Consider the following 18,836-nt stretch of genomic DNA (forward strand, 5'->3'; position numbering starts at 1 on the left):
CGTGAGCGTCGGGTGTCGGTGAGTGTGTCTGTGTGCCTGGGGACCAGCCACCGCGTCTGCCCGAGCTCAGCGCCAGAGATGCCGCCAAGCTCTCTTTTGCAAATAACAATGTGGCATTTTCGTCCGGGGGGGAGGCGTCCGAGCCTTCTGCCTTCTTCCCCGTCATAGCGGATTGTGGGGGGGCATATCTTTTACATATCAAGGCGGGTCGGGGGAGGAGAGAAGGCCCGAGATCAAGAAGAGGAAGAAAAGGACGAGGAGTAAATGCGTGCTTGGAAACAGCGGTGCCAGCAGTAACACAACAAGGGGGTGGGGGTGGGAAATCAGCAAAAAAGAAACTTATGGAAGAATGAAGGAGATGGTGGGCGGCTGCTGCGTCTGTTCTGATGAACGCGGCTGGGCAGAAAACCCTCTGGTCTACTGTGATGGGCATGGCTGTAACGTGGCGGTACATCAAGGTAAGACCCCCCACCTAGCCTTTCCTCCTCGCGGATACCTTGGCCAACACCCCCTCCCGTTCCCCGCCAAACCCGGACTCGCCTTCTAACTCTCCGGGCGCTTGCCAGAAGTGGCTTGGCAGATCTGGAAAAAGACCGTGGGGATTAACCGGGACCACCTCCTCCCGCACTGATTGCCTCCCTAAAACCTTCGCAAGCTTTCAGTAAAATAAAAAAGCGGCGGGATTGGTTTTCGACATGGTGGAAGAAGAGTTGGAGGCGGGCTAAAACGTACATCATCATCACCGCCACCAACACCACCACCACCATCATCATTGTTATTGTTGTTGTAACCGTGCATTGAAGGAATTCTAGCGCCTTTTGTTCAGCTGGGGTACACTTGACAGGGGAGAGGGAGACGGATGCAATGCTGAGAAAGAAAGAAAGAAAGAAAGAAAGAAAGAAAAGAAAGAAAGAAAGAAAGAAAGAAAGAAAGAAAGAAAGAAAGAAAGAAAGAAAGAAAGAAAGAAAGAAAGAAAGAAAGAAAGAATGAATTGACGAAAAGGGTTAAATGTGTGGTAGTCTGTTTATGTTGGCTATGAAAAGCATGATTTTAGCCTTTCCTTCTCCATTGACTATATGAGCCTGTGTATGTGTACATGCACGTAGTTGTTGCTTTGTTTCGCTTTCCTATTAATTTTTAATTGCACCACCATATAAAGGGGGTGAAGATGAGATACATCTGAATGCCAACAGACTCCAGAAGCATAGACGGGACAGGGAAATGTCAGTTGTAATGGATGTTGTAAAAAATATATTATTTGACGTAGATTCAGAATGGCAGTGACCTCTGACTGTCTCCCTCGGCTTCCTTCCGGATTAGCTGAGCTTCTATTATTAGCTGCCCCGTAACATTGGGGATTTTTTATTGTTTATTTTAATGTTGTGGGTGGGGAGGGGGAGGGGATACTTTTTGGTCTGCAATTGCAAGGTAAGTGAAGCAAAACAGAAGGTCCCCAGGACCAACTTTGGAATGTTCTTTGCAAAGCCACCCAGTGTAAAGAAAGCTGAAATGTGTGTTTGTCTCTGTGTGTGTGTGTGTGTGTGTGTGTGTGTGTGTGTGAGAGAGAGAGAGAGAGAGAGAGAGAGAGAGAGAGAGAGAGAGAGAGAGAGAGAGAGAGAGAAACATTTTCTTATTACCACTTTCTAGTTACCTGTAGTAGATCATTAATCTTGGACATATAAAGACTAAGGTGGAAATACCTCAGTTACACCCTGCCTCAGATCTAGGTTTATTGCTGTAGCCTTGCACCTGAGGTTAGCTGCTGAAAGAAGAATGAGCAGAGTTTAGAATTCTTTGCTAAGGTGAATAGTCATCTCAAAAGAGAAGTTTTCACTTGGTCATGTACTGGACTTTAGTTTTGTGGCAAATCAGCTCTTATGGAACATTCATTCCCATAGCAGAATAACTGGGGCTTCCTTAGTCCCTAGTCTCCAAACTTTATCAATGATAGCTGAAATTTAACTTCTGTGGATATTCTCCCTGCCCACAGATATTGTCTTCACTTGGCAGTACTTTTTTGTTTAGACAGACTTTTGAACTTTGCTGGAAATTGGAGGAGGTGCCCCAACAGAATTCAATTTTTCCACCTACTATAAATCTTACAATATAATAAATTTATATAACCTGTTTTTATAACTGACATCTTTTTAAAAAGGAAGTAGCTGTGACAGGAGATGGCAGTATCTAATCAACTTTGGCTGACCTGGAAAACATCCCAGGGCTGAAGGTTAGACAGGATAATTGGGTGTGTGTGTGGGGGGGGGGAATCCCAGAAGAACATAATAGCAAAATATTCATATAGGTAGTCCTCGACTTAAAACAGTTTATTTAATGACCATTGGAAGTTACAACTGCCCTGAAAAAAGGGACTTATGACCCTTTTTCACACCAACCTTTGCAGCATCCCTGTGGTTATATGATCAAAATTCAGACATTTGCAACTGACTCATATTTATCATGGTTGCAGTGTCCTGGGGTCATGTGATCGACTTTGGCAATCTTCTGACAAAGTCAATGGGGAAGCCGGATTCACTTAACAACCATGTTCCTAACTTAATAACCGCAGTGATTCACTTAACAATTGGCAAGAAAGATCAAAAATAAGGCAAAACTCGTTTAACAAATGTTTCACTTAGTTTGGCTTTATTGTGGTTATAAGTCAAGGACTACCTGTATTGTGCAAATACCACAGTATTTATATATGCATGTAATTACATGGAGTCAAGCTTGACTTCAGTAGGCATGTCAGCTATTATCTAACTTGATCAATGGTCTGTGGAAAACCAGTAGCAGTGAAGTTCACCAAGTGGTCCACCATAACCTTATTACATTTGCCACCACTAAAACACTCAGAACATGCTTAGCACCATAATTCTGCTTCTCTGCATTCTGAACATCAGCTGATTTGCAAAAATGGAACACTGGCCAAAAACTTGTTTATGGTAAAGCCTATGTGATAATACATACATAGTGAGTACTTCAATTCAGAAAACTGGCAATAGTGAAACAGGAATTGGATATAGTTACTGACTCAAGTCTCACACAAGTAACATAACCAAAAAGGATGAATTAGAAACCCAAAAGTTAACATCAAACATAGGACTTTAGTAAAGACTTCTTAGTCCTCTAATGCTCAATACGTTTTTACTGAAGAACATTGTTGACAAGTAAGCATGAGTTGCTACAATGGTATGGGGTACTTAATGCTTAATTTTGAATTGATGTTTAGTACAACGTTTAGTTTAGAAATCCTCTTAAAATGCAGGGGATGGAGTACACAAATGCAAGTATAATCTCTACATTACTTGCTAAAAATGTGAACTCCTGAGCTTTTAAAGACAAAAATGTAGGGGTGTGTGTTTAATTTGGCGTTTCCTGCATTTTCCAAATATTTATCTAGTGGTTCTAGAAAGCAGAAAATTTTGGGTACACTGATCTAGATATACAATGAATCACACACTTTGTTCATATTGCATATTATATATTTCATAGTATAGACTTAACTAAGGTTACAGCTGATCATTTTATTTAGTAGTTTCCACAGTAAAGTTTGAAATTAATCCTTATTTGAAATCAAGTCTATTTAGTAGCTTGAATGCGAACTCTTGAATATCCAACACATAAAAGTAATTAGACGTACAAGCAAATGAGGGAGAACATTTGCAAAAAAAACCCAACGTGTCAGGTAGAACAGCATCTATAGGGAAGATTTAAAAAGTTGGTGGTTGCAACAATCCTGGATTTTTTATATGTACATCAATAAAAATGCACCTACAAAAAGAATTGGATATCAGTCACACTGCCAGAATAATTAACTTGATAACACCTACCCCCATGCTGCTGGTTAGCTGACTGTTTATCTGGGTTAGAGAGAGCTGATGCATTTAGATGTAAAGTTAAGCTATAAATACATTCACAGTGATTAACGGTTTGTAAAAAAAAATGTTGACTAGCCTCTTAAATGGGTAGCATTTCAGATTTCCTCTTTGAAATATTGGCAATCAAAGAGACTTACTAGGATGGTAAAGCACATTTTGTTCCTCCAACACCATATTTATTTATTAAAGTTTAACATATGATTGGGTGGCAGGGTTCATTACTGTGCTGGTTTTGCAGGAAAAGTTTACTTTTGTCTCAGATGTACAAAGCCCAGTTTGGTCAGATAGGACAATTATCTTAAAACTTACATGTAAAGTCATCATCCCCTTCATGGATTGCTGCCTTGTCGTGGCGAAGGGGCTTGTGTAATTCAATGAAGCTATGAGCTATGCCGTGCAGGGCCAACCAAGACGGAAAGGTCATAGCAGAGAGTTCTGACAAAACGTGATCCACTGGAGAAGGAAATGGCAACCCACTCCAGTATCTTTGCCATGAAAACCCTATGGACAGTACCAAAAGGCAAAACGATATGATGCTGGAAGATGAGCCCCTCAGGTCGGAAGGCGTCCAATATGCTACTGGGGAAGAGCAGAGGGCTAGTACTAGTAGCGCCAGAAAGAATGAAGCGACTGGGCCAAAGCCGAAAGGACGCTCAGCTGTGGATGTGTCTGGTGGTGAAAGGAAAGTCCAATGCTGTAAAGATTTTTTCTCCATAGGAACCTGGAATGTAAGATCCATGAATCAAGGAAAGCTGGACGTGGTCAAACAAGAGATGACAAGACTGAACATCGACATCTTAGGTATCAGCGAATTAAAATGCACAGGAATGGGTGAATTTAATTCAGATGACCATCAGGTATACTACTGCGGGCAAGAATCCCTAAGAAGAAATGGAGTAGCCTTCATAGTCAATAAAAGAGTAGGAAAAGCAATACTGGGATACAATCCTCAAAATGACAGAATGATCTCAGTTTGAATCCAAGGCAAACCATTCAATATCACAATAGTCCAAGTCTATGCCCCAACCACCAGTGCTGAAGAGGATGAAATTGACCGGTTCTATGAAGCCCTACAGCACCTTATAGAACTAACACCAAAAAATGATGTCCTTATCATCATGGGGGATTGGAATGCTAAAGAAGGAAGCCAAAAGATAACCGGAATAACAGGCAAGTTTGGCCTTGGAGTACAAAATGAAGCAGGGCACAGGCTGATAGAATTTTGTCAAGAGAATACGATGGTGATGGCAAACACTCTTTTCCAACAACCCAAGAGACGGCTCTACACATGGACATCACCAGACGGTCAACACAAAAATCAGATTGACTATATGCTCTGCAGCCAAAGATGGAGAAGCTCTATACAGTCAGTAAAAACAAGACCAGGAGCTGACTGTGGCTCAGACCATGAGCTTCTCATTGCAAAGTTTAGGCTTAAACTGAAGAAAGTAGGGAAAAGCACTAGGCCACTCAGGTATGAATTAAATCATATCCCTGTTGAATATACAGTAGAGGTGACAAATAGATTTAAGGAATTAGATCTGATAGACAGATTGCCTGAAGAACTATGGACAGAGGTTCGCAACATTGTACAAGAGGTAGCAACTAAAACCATCCCAAAGAAAAAGAAATGCAAGAAAGCAAAATGGCTGTCTGAGGAAGCTTTGCAAATAGCTGAGGAAAGGAGGGAAGCGAAAGGCAAGGGAGAAAAAGAAAGATACGCCCAATTGAATGCAGAATTCCAGAGAATAGCTAGAAGAGATAAGAATGCCTTCTTAAATGAACAGTGCAAAGAAATAGAAGAAAACAATAGAATAGGGAGGACCAGAGATCTTTTCAAGAAAATTGGTGAGATGAAGGGAACGTTTAATGCAAAAATGGGCATGATAAAGGACCAAAATGGCAGGGACCTAACAGAGACAGAAGAGATTAAGAAGAGGTGGCAAAATTACACAGAAGAACTATACAAGAATGAGCTTAACGTCCCTGATAACCACGATGAGGTGGTCACTGACCTCGAGCCAGACATCCTAGAATGTGAAGTGAAGTGGGCCTTAGAAAAACTGAGCAACAACAAACCTAGTGGAGGTGACAGTATTCCAGCTGAACTATTCAAAATCTTAAAAGATGATGCAGTAAAAGTGCTACACTCAATTTGCCAGCAAATTTGGAAAACTCAACAGTGGCCATATGATTGGAAAAGATCAGTTTACATTCCAATTCCAAAGATAGACAGTGCCAAAGAATGTTCAAACTATCGCACCATTGCTCTCATTTCACATGCTAGTAAAGTTATGCTTAAAATCCTACAAGCTAGACTCCAGCAGTATGTGGATCAAGAACTACCTGAAGTACAGGCAGGATTTCAAAGAGGCAGAGGAACTAGAGATCAAATTGGCAACATACGCTGGATCATGGAGAAAGCTAGAGTTCCAGAAAAACATCTACTTTTGCTTCATTGACTATGCTAAAGCCTTTGATTGTGTGGATCATAACAAACTGTGGCAAGTTCTTAAAGAGATGGGCGTACCAGACCATCTTATTTGTCTCTTGAGAAACCTATATGCCAGCCAAGAAGCAACAGTGAGAACTGGACACGGAACCACTGATTGGTTCAAAATTGGGAAAGGAGTCCGGCAAGGCTGTATACTGTCACCCTGCCTATTTAACTTATATGCAGAGCACATCATGAGAAAGGCAGGGCTAGATGAATCAAAAGTTGGAATTAAGATTGCCGGAAGAAATATCAACAACCTAAGATATGCAGATGACACCACTCTAATGGCAGAAAGTGAAGAAGAACTAAAGAGCCTCGTGTTGCGGGTAAAGAAGTAGAGTGCAAAAGTTGGGTTGAAAGTTAACATTAAGAAAACCAAGATCATGGCATCCGGCCCTCTCAATTCCTGGCAAATAGATGGGGAAGAAATGGAGGTAGTGACAGATTTTATTTTCCTGGGCTCCAAGATCACTGCAGATGGGGACTGTAGCCAAGAAATTAAAAGACGCTTGCTCTTCGGGAGGAAAGCCATGGCAAATCTAGACAGCACACTAAAAAGCAGAGACATCAACCTGTCAACAAAAGTGCGTATAGTCAAGGCTATGGTCTTCCCAGTTGCAATGTATGGCAGTGAAAGTTGGACCATAAAAAAGGCTGAGCACCAAAGAATTGAGGCCTTTGAACTCTGGTGCTGGAGAAGACTCCTGCGAGTCCCTTGGACTGCAAGACGATCAAACCGGTCAGTCCTAGAGGAGATCAACCCTGACTGCTCTTTAGAAGGCCAGATCCTGAAGCTAAAACTCAAATACTTTGGCCACCTAATGAGAAGGAAGGACTCACTGGAGAAGAGCCTAATGCTGGGAAAGATCGAGGGCAATAGAAGAAGGGGATGACAGAGAATGAGGTGGCTGGATGGAGTCACTGAAGCAGTAGGCGTGAGCTTAAATGGACTCCAGCAGATGGTAGAGGACAGGAAGGCCTGGGGGAACGTTGTCCATAGGGTCGCGATGGGTCGGACACGACTTCGCAGCTAACAACAACAACAAAAGTCATCATAGTTACCTTACCTACGCTAATGTTAATAACACAAATAATAAGCAAATAAAGCTATGTAAAAAGATATAACCTTTGAATTGTGGTAGCTAACTGGTGGCTTCATGGCTATTTATTGATTTAGGAGACAGGAAACAGATATTTGCAACCGGACTATATAATTTTTGATGGAACTGAAATCTTTCCCTTCTTCCCTCCTTCTGTCCCTCCCTCCCTCCCTTCCTTCCATCCTTCCTTTGCTATTACAAAGTTAACCCAACATATTGCTAGATGTTGATTCATTTTGAAATAATTCTATAATTTAAATTTGAAATATTTCATGATAATGAAGAAGTGTGAGAACTTTGTGTATCTGCTTAGTCTCTAAACAAGGTGCTTATGGATGGGCAGCTTCAATTTTTTGCTACCTTTTCAGATTCTGGCTTATTAAGCTGGAATTAGACAAAGGATTGTTCTTTATAAAGTAATACACATGGCCATCCAGTCAGAATTCCTGTCCTCACCTGTCTGTCCTTTGTATATCTCCTGTTGTAATGATGGAATTCCACAAATTGCTCCTTTCCTTTCTTATATACAACATTTAGCATCTCTGGGCACATGAGACAGCTTCTTGAGAGAAATGAGTCCAACTCCATATTCTTCTTTCAAGTTCAGTCTTCTTAAAGAACACTATTAACATAATTAGCTTTTAATTGCTGATAGGAAAAAGTCAAACCAGACTGTGTTTAGAAGTGTAAGAATTTTATGTGCTAGGTGAATGAATATTTTAATACCAATAGAGAAGAATATTTGTATCTCAAACCCCACTCTATACCAGGACAGATGATGCTACCTGGTATGTGCAAGAAAACAGCCAAGTTCAGAGAGCACTAAGGACCCCTGAATATTTTAGTATTCTGAAAGCAGTAACCTGGTTGTTGACAGGTGTTATTCACCTGTTAGGTACCCTTAGATACCAATAGTTTTCCAGTTGCTGTTCAAACTATTGCTTTTGACCTCAAAATGGTTCGGCACCTAGATACTGGCAAAATCAACTTCTTTTCTCTGTATCAGTTATCCAATATACTCTTTCTTACACACCCTAACCCTAACCCTTACACAGGGAAATGTTTTGGGTCATTGCTATCATGAGTTGAGCAAAAAATACATAAATTTAAAAAAGGAAGGATAAAAATAACCCATTTTCACAAAATATAGGTAACCAAGCCAGAAGGCACTGTTTTTCAGTCACTGTTCCAGCTTTATGAAATACCCGCTCCCACTTCCTTTTAACTTTTAATCCAAGCCTTTTAGTAATCTGGAAGCCATGAAATTGAGTTTTTAGTTTTCATTATCACAATTACTATAATTTACCTTTGTGTTGTTAATACTTCAGTTAGTTATGAGGTTTTTTAAAATTCAATTAATTACACTTACCGAGAATGTTTTTGAATTTTAAGGAAGCACTTTTTAAATTGTTTTATAAACTGAGTTTGTAGAATAAATAAAATAAGCACAATAAATAATGACATCAATTTTACTCAAAGGTACTAGTAGTAGACAGGATGGCACATTCATACAATCATGGGCTGCAGTATCTCTCTGCTTCATATTCTGTTGGTTCCCTGATCTACCTATTTTTTAATTTTAAAAAATGGAAAATTGGTATGCAGAAAATTTAATAGTACAACCTCAGACTACATATTTATTTAAAGATTGCCTCTTTAGAAAACCAAAATGATAGGAAGATATAATTCAGTATTTTATTTGAAATGTAAAAAATTGCCTCCCCAAAAAGATCAAGATATCTTGGGGCGCTAGAAAACTTCAGGAAAGATTAAAAGGGTACTGAGGAACAGCACCATCAGTTTATCTTCTGGTAAATTAGTGACTTGTATCTTGCTATACTCTCGCAGCTGCCGTTTTATAAACAAGCAAATCCCCTTCCCATAAAAACCATTTTATCACAACACTAATAATAATAATAATAATAATAATAATAATTTAATTTCTATACCGCCCTTCTCCCGAAGGACTCAGGGCAATGCAATAAAATACAACATACAAAAATTAAAAAATATTAAATATTACAGCCCAATTCAATACATTAATACAATAACATTAAAATACATTAATACAATAACATTAAAATACCCCTAAACCCATCAGACCAGGCCGGCTTGTTCAAATAAATATGTTTTTAGGTCACGTCGGAAGGAGGGAAGGTCGGGAGCCATCCGGAGCTCCACCGGTAAATGGTTCCACAGGTCTGGTGCACCCACAGAGAACGCCCTCCCCCTGGGGGCCGCCAGTCGACACTCTTTGACCGACGGCACCCTAAGGAGGCCCTCTCTGTGGGAGCGCACTGGACGAAGGGAAGTTGATAATAACTTGCTCTCAAAACTACACATACATCCACTAGTCCAGAAAGTTAGCTAAGACTGAAGAAAATCATCTTGACCAGGTATACATTGTCTAGTGGAGTTTTAAAAATGACTGCGAGGCCAAACAGGATTTAAAAGAAGGAAAATTGATGAGGCATTTCCACTGAATAGCTAGATAGACTTTCATCCTTGTTCCATTCCTTCACCAAACAACCACAGGTACATGTAACAGGACACAAATTGTATTTATTAATTATCTATCTTTTAACCAGTGCCTGATTAATGAAAGCTCGATATATTTCCATTTCAGTGTGCAAAGAAAAAACAACTAAGACTTCTACAGAAGCTATAATTCATTATAATAAAAACTGTTCTTAACAATTTCTTTTTAATTTCCTTCTCAAGAAATATACTAGATTCAAAGTCACATATAAGTAAATACATGATCCTAAAGTTGGATTTAACTGATCTGCCAAATTAGGCAATGAGGCTTCTAATTAGTTAATTTATATATTACTTTTCTACCCTTCTACAGCCTTAAAAATACTTTGGGGTTTCAACCCCCCTGACCTTCCCAAAATGGAGAATAATCAGCAGCTTCTCCCAGCATAATCAAATCAGTCAGGCAATTTCTGTTGAGACATTGTGGTCCTATAAGTAATCTGAGGCTGAGCCTTGAAGGGCTTTATATGTTAAAATTAGCATTTAAACTACATTCAGGATTTAAAATGGAGCCAATGCAAGGCCTGCAACATAGATGCAATATGATCCTACCAACTATTCCTGGTAAGGATCTTTTCCACCAATTTTCCATCATCTTTAATGGAACCCTATTGAGTGTACGTTGCAGTAGTATCTATGGAGATTCTTAGTCATCCAGATCATGGTTGTCCCAAAGGGGCTTTTTCAAGAGGCTGTGACTTCCATTCCCCACCATCCAGTCAGAGCTGAAGAAGTTTCTTGAATGAGAAGTAAAACATCTTCAAAGAAAAAACAAGAAAGTCCAGTTGCCTCTTGAAAAAGCCCCTTAGGGATGTTACAGTAGAGTAAAGAATGGTGGGGGTGGTGATGGGGGCATGAGCCACTGAAGCAAGGTTCTCATATCCCAGGTAAGATCATAACTAGGGTATCTCTGGTACTGGGTAAAGGCCTCCTGGCCATGCCTTCCATTTGCTGATCTAGCAGGAGCCTCAAGTCAGGGTAGTGCAACTCTGTCTAGAATTACCATTGAGACAATAGGGAGAATCTAGAAGTACAGTCTTGCTAGATTTACATTTTAGCCCATTCTTTCCCATCTAGGCCTTTACAGTCTCCAGGTACCAGGACAAACCTTTGACAGCATCTTCAAGGTAGCATGAGGCTGCAAATATAAAGGTGAATGTTATGCCCAAAGCACCAGCTGACCTCCCCTAGCGGCTTCATGTAGATATTAAATAACTGGGAAAGAACTGACCCCACGCAACCGTTCCCAAGGAAGCAAACACCCTGCCAATATCTGCTCATCTCCCACATTGACTCCTATTTATTCTATGCTCTCGTGTAAAGAGCCATTATGGTCTATGTTAGATACTGGGTTCGTTACTTCATTGACGAGACAAGGCGACTGAGTTCAGCAAAGATCATTGTTTATTTGGTTGCAGGTACTGAACTGAGAAACAGAGCTGCTCATGCAGTAGTTTATACCCTGGCCTCTAGGCAGCGGCCAATAGGTTTAAAGCAACCTATTGCCGCCCTAGAAGCAGCCAATGGTGGTGCTGGAGACGGGTTGTCTGAGGAGCTGGGCGCCGTTAGCCAGCTTCCCTGCTTGAGCAACCTTCCAGCAATTAACCCACATGATATTCCCTTAGCAAGACAAAGCCCAATACATTACACCCCTCCCCCCTAGAATGTACATTCATTATAATAACAAAAGGAAAATGATCACAGCAATACAAATTTTACAGAGGTACAACAGTAGCATGCAATGTACACATTTTCCATACTGGCTAGTACAGAGAGTTTCCTGGCTAGCAGCATGTTAATGATACAAACAGCATTATAGCTCAGTTATTTCAGAACAAAATCTTGTAGATATGCAGGAGGCTTGCAAACCCTCATGGAACGCCTGGGAGAGCCAGGTTCTCCCTGGCCTACCAGCTTTTCTGCCGGGCTGGGTAGACCTGGGTCCATAGGTTCCCGCGAGTCTGGCTTACTCGGAATTCTCTGGCTGGCCTTTTCAGGTCAGCCCACCCCAGAGTCCAATCGCTCCACAGAGTTAGCACAGCGGCTGTAGTGTTCTGGTTGGCTTTCTCCATCAGGGGCCCCATGTTGCACTCCTGGGCTTTGCTCCCCTACGACCACCTCCCCATTGCTCTGACTGCTTGGAACCTCAGAGCCTATGGATTGATCGGCCTGGCTGCTAGGTTGTGGTCCGTGACTGGGACCTGGGACAAAGTTCTCGCTTTGTGGCCGTTCTGGAAAACGCTTCCTAAGCTGATCGATATGGCAATGGATGACTCGCCTGCCCTTTAGGCCCAGTTCGTATGAGAGAGGGCCTGACATTTTGGTGATTTTCCCTGGCACCCACAAGTTCCCATGCCCATAGTTCCTGGCCCACACCCCATCACCCACTTGCAGCCCCCTCAGGGGTTTTGGGCAAGAGGCCTCATCTGCCACCCAATCAGGGTGCAACCTGTCCAGTTTCAGCGCAGCTCTGCTGGGCTTTTACCCGTTGCTGTGGGGTGGAATGTTGGCAGAACAAAAAGTTGGCCAGTCTGTGGTGCCAGTCCCAAGTCACTATATGCTTCAATGATTCTTTCAAGGTGCGCACCATTCGTTTGGCTAGACCATTAGTAGATGGGTGAAATGGAGCCGATGATGCATGCCTAATGAGGTTTGCCCTCAAGAAGGCCTGAAATTCTGCCGCAGTAAATTGGGCCCCGTTATCGGACACTATGACGTCCAGCAGCCCGTGCGTTGCAAAGAGTTTCCTAAGCACCTGGATGGTCCTAGCAGTAGTCATATTTGCAATGGTATAACTTCTAGTCATTTAGAGTGGCTGTCGACCACTATAAGAAAGAGCTGTCCCTGAAAGGGCCCAGTGAAGTCTATATGAATTCTCGACCAGGGTGTGTGTGTCTCCTCCCACCTGTGAACGGGAGCGTGCAGCATTTCTAGCCTAGATTGCTGGCATGTATAACACCCATGCACTTGAGCCTCGATGGTTTTATCTAATCCTGGCCACCATAAATATCTTCTTGCCAAAGCTTACATGCCAGCAATACCCGGATGACCTTCATGAAGCGATTGCAATACCCATCTCTTAATGAGGTGGGAACAATGACCCTGTTCCCCCAAAGAATACAACCCTTATGAGCTGAGAGCTCCTGTCTCCTTGTGAAATAGCTCTGAAACTCAGGACCTGGGCTTTTATCTAGCCACCCCTTGTGTACCCAAGATAGCACTCTGCTTAGAGTCTTATCTGCTGCCGTTTCTGCAGCTGTGTCCCCCGCGTGGAGGGGAAACTCTGGCAAGTTCTGAATGGACAAAACGCGGGCCGCTGGGGCTGGACCTGGTTCAATTTATTTATTTATTTATTTATTTATTTTATTATATTTATATACCGCCCTTTCCCGAAGGACTCAGGGCAGTTTACAGGGTGATTAAAACAAAAAATACAAAAGTTAAAAACAGATTTAAAAAAATTATATCCGTCCCTGAACAAATAAAACCCCAGTTAAAATTAAAATTAAAATTAAAATTAAAATTCTTAGCCTGGGCCAGAGAGCTCGAAGAGCCAGGTCTTCAGGTCCTGGCGGAACGAACGGAGGTCGGGGGCGGTCCTAAGCTCCACTGGCAGCTGGTTCCAAAGGGCAGGCGCACCCACTGAGAAGGCCCTATCCCTGGGTCTTGTCCGCCGGCAGTCTCTTACCGGCGGTACCCTGAGAAGACCCTCCCTGTGGGAGCGCACTGGACGAAGGGAGCTTGATGCCGGCAGCAGGTGTTCCCTCAGATAACCCGGACCCAAGCCATTTAGGGCTTTATAGGTCATCACCAGCACCTTGAATCTCACCCGGAGGGCAACCGGGAGCCAATGCAGCTCGCGGAGTAGAGGTGTTACATGGGAGTATCGGGAAACCCCCACCATTTGAGGCAGTGGAAGCCTGCTCAGGCCATTTGCATGGCCCATATCCTTGCCGGGTATGTGACCTCCGCTCCTTCCGGCGCGATCTCAAAACCTACCTTTTCGAACAAGCTGGCCTGGCCTGATGGGATGGGGTTGGGTTTTATTAATCTGTTTTAACCTATTTTTAATGTGTTTTAACTTATTCATGGGCATTTTGTTTAATCGTTTTTAATTTTTGTATCTTGTTTTTTAATATGTATTGCCCTGTTCACCGCCCTGAGTCCTTCGGGAGAAGGGCGGTATACAAATAAAATTAATAAAATAAATAATAATAAATAATAAATAAATTAGCTTAAAGCTATAAGCCGATAAAAAAATGGGCCATCTTAGCATCCTGGGGGATAAGATGTTGGGTGTCTGTCTGTCAGTAGTGAATAACCCTAATAGCGGTTTATGGTCTGTAAAGACCGTGAAGTCCCTACCGTATAAGTAGTCGTGGAATTTTTTTACTCCAGCTACTATAGCCAGTGCCTGCTTGTCAATCTGTGCGTAATTACGCTCAGCAGAGGACAGTGTCCTCAAATAAAAAGCAATTGGAACTTGAGTTCCATCACTTTGTAAGTGACTTAGACTGCCCCCACCCCATATGGAGACGTGTCACACGCTAGGCATACTGGCATTGATTCCTTGAAATGAGTGATTGTGGAACTGTCCGACAGAAGAGCCTTCAATTCCTGAATTTTTTTTTCATGGACACTAGTCCACTTCCATGCAGCATTTTTGTCCAAGAGCTGGTGTAACGGCTCTGCCACTGCGGCCTTGTTAGGAAGGAACACATGGTAAAAATTTAGGAGGCCTAGGAATGCCTGCAGCTCTCCCTTCATTTTGGGGCTGAGTGCCATCGGAATAGCTTTTACTTTAGACTCAGCAGGGTGGGTATCGTTAGCATCTATACGGAAACCCAAGAACTCAGTTGAAGGAACTCCAATACTGCACTTATTCTTTTTAAGCTTGAGGCCTGCTTCGCGCAGCCTTTGAAGGACGGCTCTGAGCCTCCTTGCTAGCACCTCAGTGGACTCACCGGCAATGAGCACATCATCAAAATAGGGGCAAACCCCCGGAATGCCCTTGAGCGTCCATTCCATAATGCCCTGAAAAATGCCGGGGGCTATACTGACCCCGAATTGCAGGCTTTTTACTTTAAATGCCCCCCTGTGGGTTACGATTGTCTGTGCCGCAGCTGTAGCCTCATCAACAGGAAGCTGTTGGTAGGCCTGAGCCAAATCTAATTTCGCAAAAATTGTGCCACCTTGCAAAGGTGCCAGGATGTGGCTTACTACTGGTACTGGGTATGCATGCTGTTTGAGTGCATGATTAATTGTGCATTTATAATCAGCACAGATTCTGACCTCCCCATTAGCTTTTAGTGGCATTACGATTGGGATCTCCCATTCACCCCCATCCACTGGCTGAAGTACGCCCTGCTCAACAAGTTTATCTAACTCAGTGTCTATTTTGTGTTTAAGAGCAAATGACACCCTATGAGGTTTAATCCTGACTGGCACTACAGTAGGATCTAGTTTAAATGTTATTGGCGGGCCCGTGTATGTCCCCAGAGCTGAATCAAACACATCTGCGAATTCCTTGCATACTGTCACTAGACTCGTGACTTGCGTCCGGTTGATTCCAGTTACTTGGATGCCTAGTGCATCAAACCAATCGAGCCTGATCAGGCTCGTTTGCTGACCCCCTATGACAACGTCCAAGTGCCCAGAAAACCCCTTAAATTTAACGGCTAGTGTGGCCTCACCCTTGACTGCGACTCTGGCATTCTGGAAATCAGTTAGTATAATGTCAGATGGCCTCAGCTTGGCCCATCTCTTACTGCAATTGCAGACGAAATTAAATGTCTCAAATAAAATAATAGATACGGCGGAGCCCATGTCCAGCTCCATCTTGCAAGGGGACCCCTTGCAGCTCTACCTGAAGTCTAAACTTCGGCTTAATACGGTGGCAAGATCCTGTATGGCAAATGCTTCTGCGGCTGGAGCAAAACCCCGCACTATACTGTCCCGGGGCCCCAGTACCTCTTCTGGTCGGAATGTCCGACTGGCGATTTGATGACTGGTCCTTCTGGCGACCTCTGCAGACTGATGCGATGTGGCCAGTCTTTCTGCAGGCCCGGCACATGGCTGTCCGGAACCTACAGTCCAAACATTGGTGGTGGCCCCCACACCCTGGGCCCCTAAGGAAGGGATTTGCCTTGTAAGTCGCCCCTTGTTGTCTGTCGCTGTGACGCTGTTGGTCGTTGTGTCTTTGTAGCTTGTCAACTTCTGTGTCGTCTTCTGGGTCCTCTGTGTGTTTGGCGTCCACGCGTTGGATGGCTTTCTTGTGCAGTGCTGTTTTGGCAGGCCGCATGGCTCGTATGGCCCCGCTGGCGGCTTCATCCGCCATGATTTCTTTCAGTGCGTCTGGGAACGACAGCCTCTTTGGTGAAGAGTTTTTGCTGTAACTCTCAATTCCGGAGACCGCAGACAAGCCAGTCTCGTAGCCTCTCCTCGACGTTGGAGAACTGGCACAGGCGTGCAGCCTGTTTCAAGGCTGCGATGAATTTGGACGCTGTTTCACCTGGTTGCTGAACTCTCTGTTCAAATGCATGGCGCCAAGCGATTACCGACAGCTTGGGTTGAAAGTGGTCTCCGAGCTTCTTCTTCAAGTCTGCGAACGTTATGGACTCCAATGGCATTGGCACAAACAAGTTCTCCACAATGTCAGATGTGGCTGGGCCGCACACACACAGGAGCGTAGTGGCCTTCAGGCCGTCCTCGGCAACTTGATTCGTGCAAAGATAGTTCTCGATCCTGGATAGATACAAGGACCATCGTTCTGGGTGAGCTATGTCAAATTCTTCCAGCTTTCCGACCTTGGCCATTTCTGCTGATCTTCATGGCTGGGGCTTGTTGTCTTTGTGTCCCGCTCCTCCGTTACCCAGGGACTGGTCCTCTGGACATGTGGTCACTAGCATGGCTGTGCTAGGCCAGGGGTCGGCAACCCAAAAAAGGAAGAGAGCCACTGGGAACCAGTTCCATCACACACACATAAAAGTGGGAGCCGCATGCGTGCGTCCATGCACGCGCATGCGCAAAAAAACGTCTTGCGCATGCGCAAAATGGTTTTTCTTGCGCATGCGCGGACGCCCACGGTTGCCACCTTCCTGTGTGTGTGATGGAACTGGTTCCCAGTGGCAGCGGCGCCGCCGCCTTCGGCAGCCTGTAAACGTGCCGCGGCAGCTCTCCCAAAGAGAGGAGGGCGGCGGCCTGCAAACGGGCCGCGGCGGCTTTCCTCCTCTTTGGGGGAGCTGCCGCGGCACGTTTGCAGGCTGCCGAAGGCGGCAGCTCTGTAGGCGGGCCGCGGCAGCTGTTGCGGCCTATGGGCGCGACATTCGGCAGGGCCCCTCTTCGCAGCACGGCGCGAGGCCCTCACCCCCCACGGACACGCCCTCCTCGCCACGGGAGCCACCCCCGCCATCCTCGCACACCACTAGCGCAGGCCCACCTCGTCTTGGGGGCCTGCCCTCCGCACGCCGGCTGCATCCTCCGATCGACCGACGCCGCCAGGGAGACTGCCCGGTGTCGGGCTCGACACGCCCGACACCCGGCGAGGCCGCGGAGGGACTCACTGGGTCCCGTGACCAGCTGCCGGCATCTGTATGCAGCCCCCACATTACTGCGGCCTTCCACCGAGCCGGGGAAGAGCGCGGCCGCCGGGACGACCCAGCAGCCACCGGCGCCTCTCTCGATGCCCCAGCAGCCACCGGGGCCTTCCGGCAGGCCGGGGAACAGCCGTGGAAACGTGCAGCCGGCTGACATGACCCAGCGCCGACGCAGTGGGCCGAGGAAGAGCGCAGGAGTGGGGCAGGAGCGAGCGTGCCTGTCCTGCTCCTTTTCTCTTCCAAGCGGCGCTGAGATCTCGCTTTCCCCCCCTCTTCCTCCCTCTCTCGTGCTTTACATACACACACACACACACGCACGCACACACAAAAGCACAGAGTTCCCCTTCCCCCTTGTACAGGAATGAAAGGCCCCCCGAAGGAAGCCCGGCCTCTTCACCGGACCGATCAGCTGAGGAGGTTTTTGCAAGCGGGAGACGGGCAGAGCAAGATAGCCAGAGACTCTTCAGACGGCGCCGTCTTTTTCTTCCCCTCCAGCTGAGTCTGGCGGCCGGGAACTCTGCTTCCCCTGTTTGGCGGAGCGGACTCGCTCGCTCCGAGGCGAAGTGGCGTCAGAGCCAGGCTTCAGCAGCCTGCGCGGCAAGGAATACCCTGTGTGGCCGCGGCTCTCGGGGAAGCCCTGGCTGTCCGCTTCCTCGCTCCACGCTGCCATTCGGGGCCCACGCGTTCCCCGGGCAAATCGCGGCGCCCAGCAGGCGAGGAAACACGCCCGCTCCAGTCGCCCCCCCCTTCCCTCAGGAGTCGCGAAGCAAGTGACCGCCCGGAGCGTGGGCTCTCCGGGAGCCGCCTCTGCTGCCCCAGTCCTTGCGGTTCCCGCTTGCTCGGTAGGGATCTTTCCCGGGACTGGCTTTTCCCTCTTAGCCAGACATTGTGGAACCGCTTTCCTCCTCCTCCTCTTCTCCAAAAAGGCCTGTTGGAAAACTGCACAGAGCAGAAGCGGCAGCCAGGAGCCCACCATCTCTCCTCTCCCGCTCGCTCTCGCCGGAGCGGAGCAGCCCTGGAGCAGCCCTGGAGCAGCCCTGGTGAGCCAAAGAGACGAAAGGCCCCGAGCGATAGGAAGGGGATCTCTGCCCTAGAGCGGGGGGGGGGAGGAAAGGCCCGATCGCTTTGTGTTACCTGCCATGAAACCAGTCCTTGCAGGCGTCGCACTCGATCATGAAGCGGGTTACGTCGTAGGGCAGCCAGGAAGCGGAAAGAAGCAGGCAGGCAG

At 45.5% G+C, this 18,836-nt stretch overlaps 1 protein-coding gene across 4 annotated transcripts in view; it reads left to right on the forward strand.

Moving 5' to 3' along the window:
• The first annotated feature begins 232 nt into the window (after positions 1 to 232).
• MLLT6 (MLLT6, PHD finger containing) overlaps positions 233 to 18,836 on the forward strand; it is a 132,410-nt gene continuing 113,806 nt past the window's right edge. For all 4 annotated transcript variants that reach the window (XR_014028707.1, XM_081346439.1, XM_081346438.1 and 1 more), the window contains exon 1: positions 233 to 458. Coding sequence is in view for 3 of the 4 variants with exons in the window: in XM_081346439.1 (XP_081202565.1) it covers positions 350 to 458 (109 nt within the window). In the remaining variant the exon portion in view is untranslated. The remainder of the gene's footprint in view (positions 459 to 18,836) is intronic.

Source organism: Vipera berus (assembly GCF_964194415.1).
Source record: "Vipera berus genome assembly, chromosome: Z".
In the NCBI taxonomy this organism is placed as follows: Eukaryota; Metazoa; Chordata; class Lepidosauria; order Squamata; family Viperidae; genus Vipera; species Vipera berus.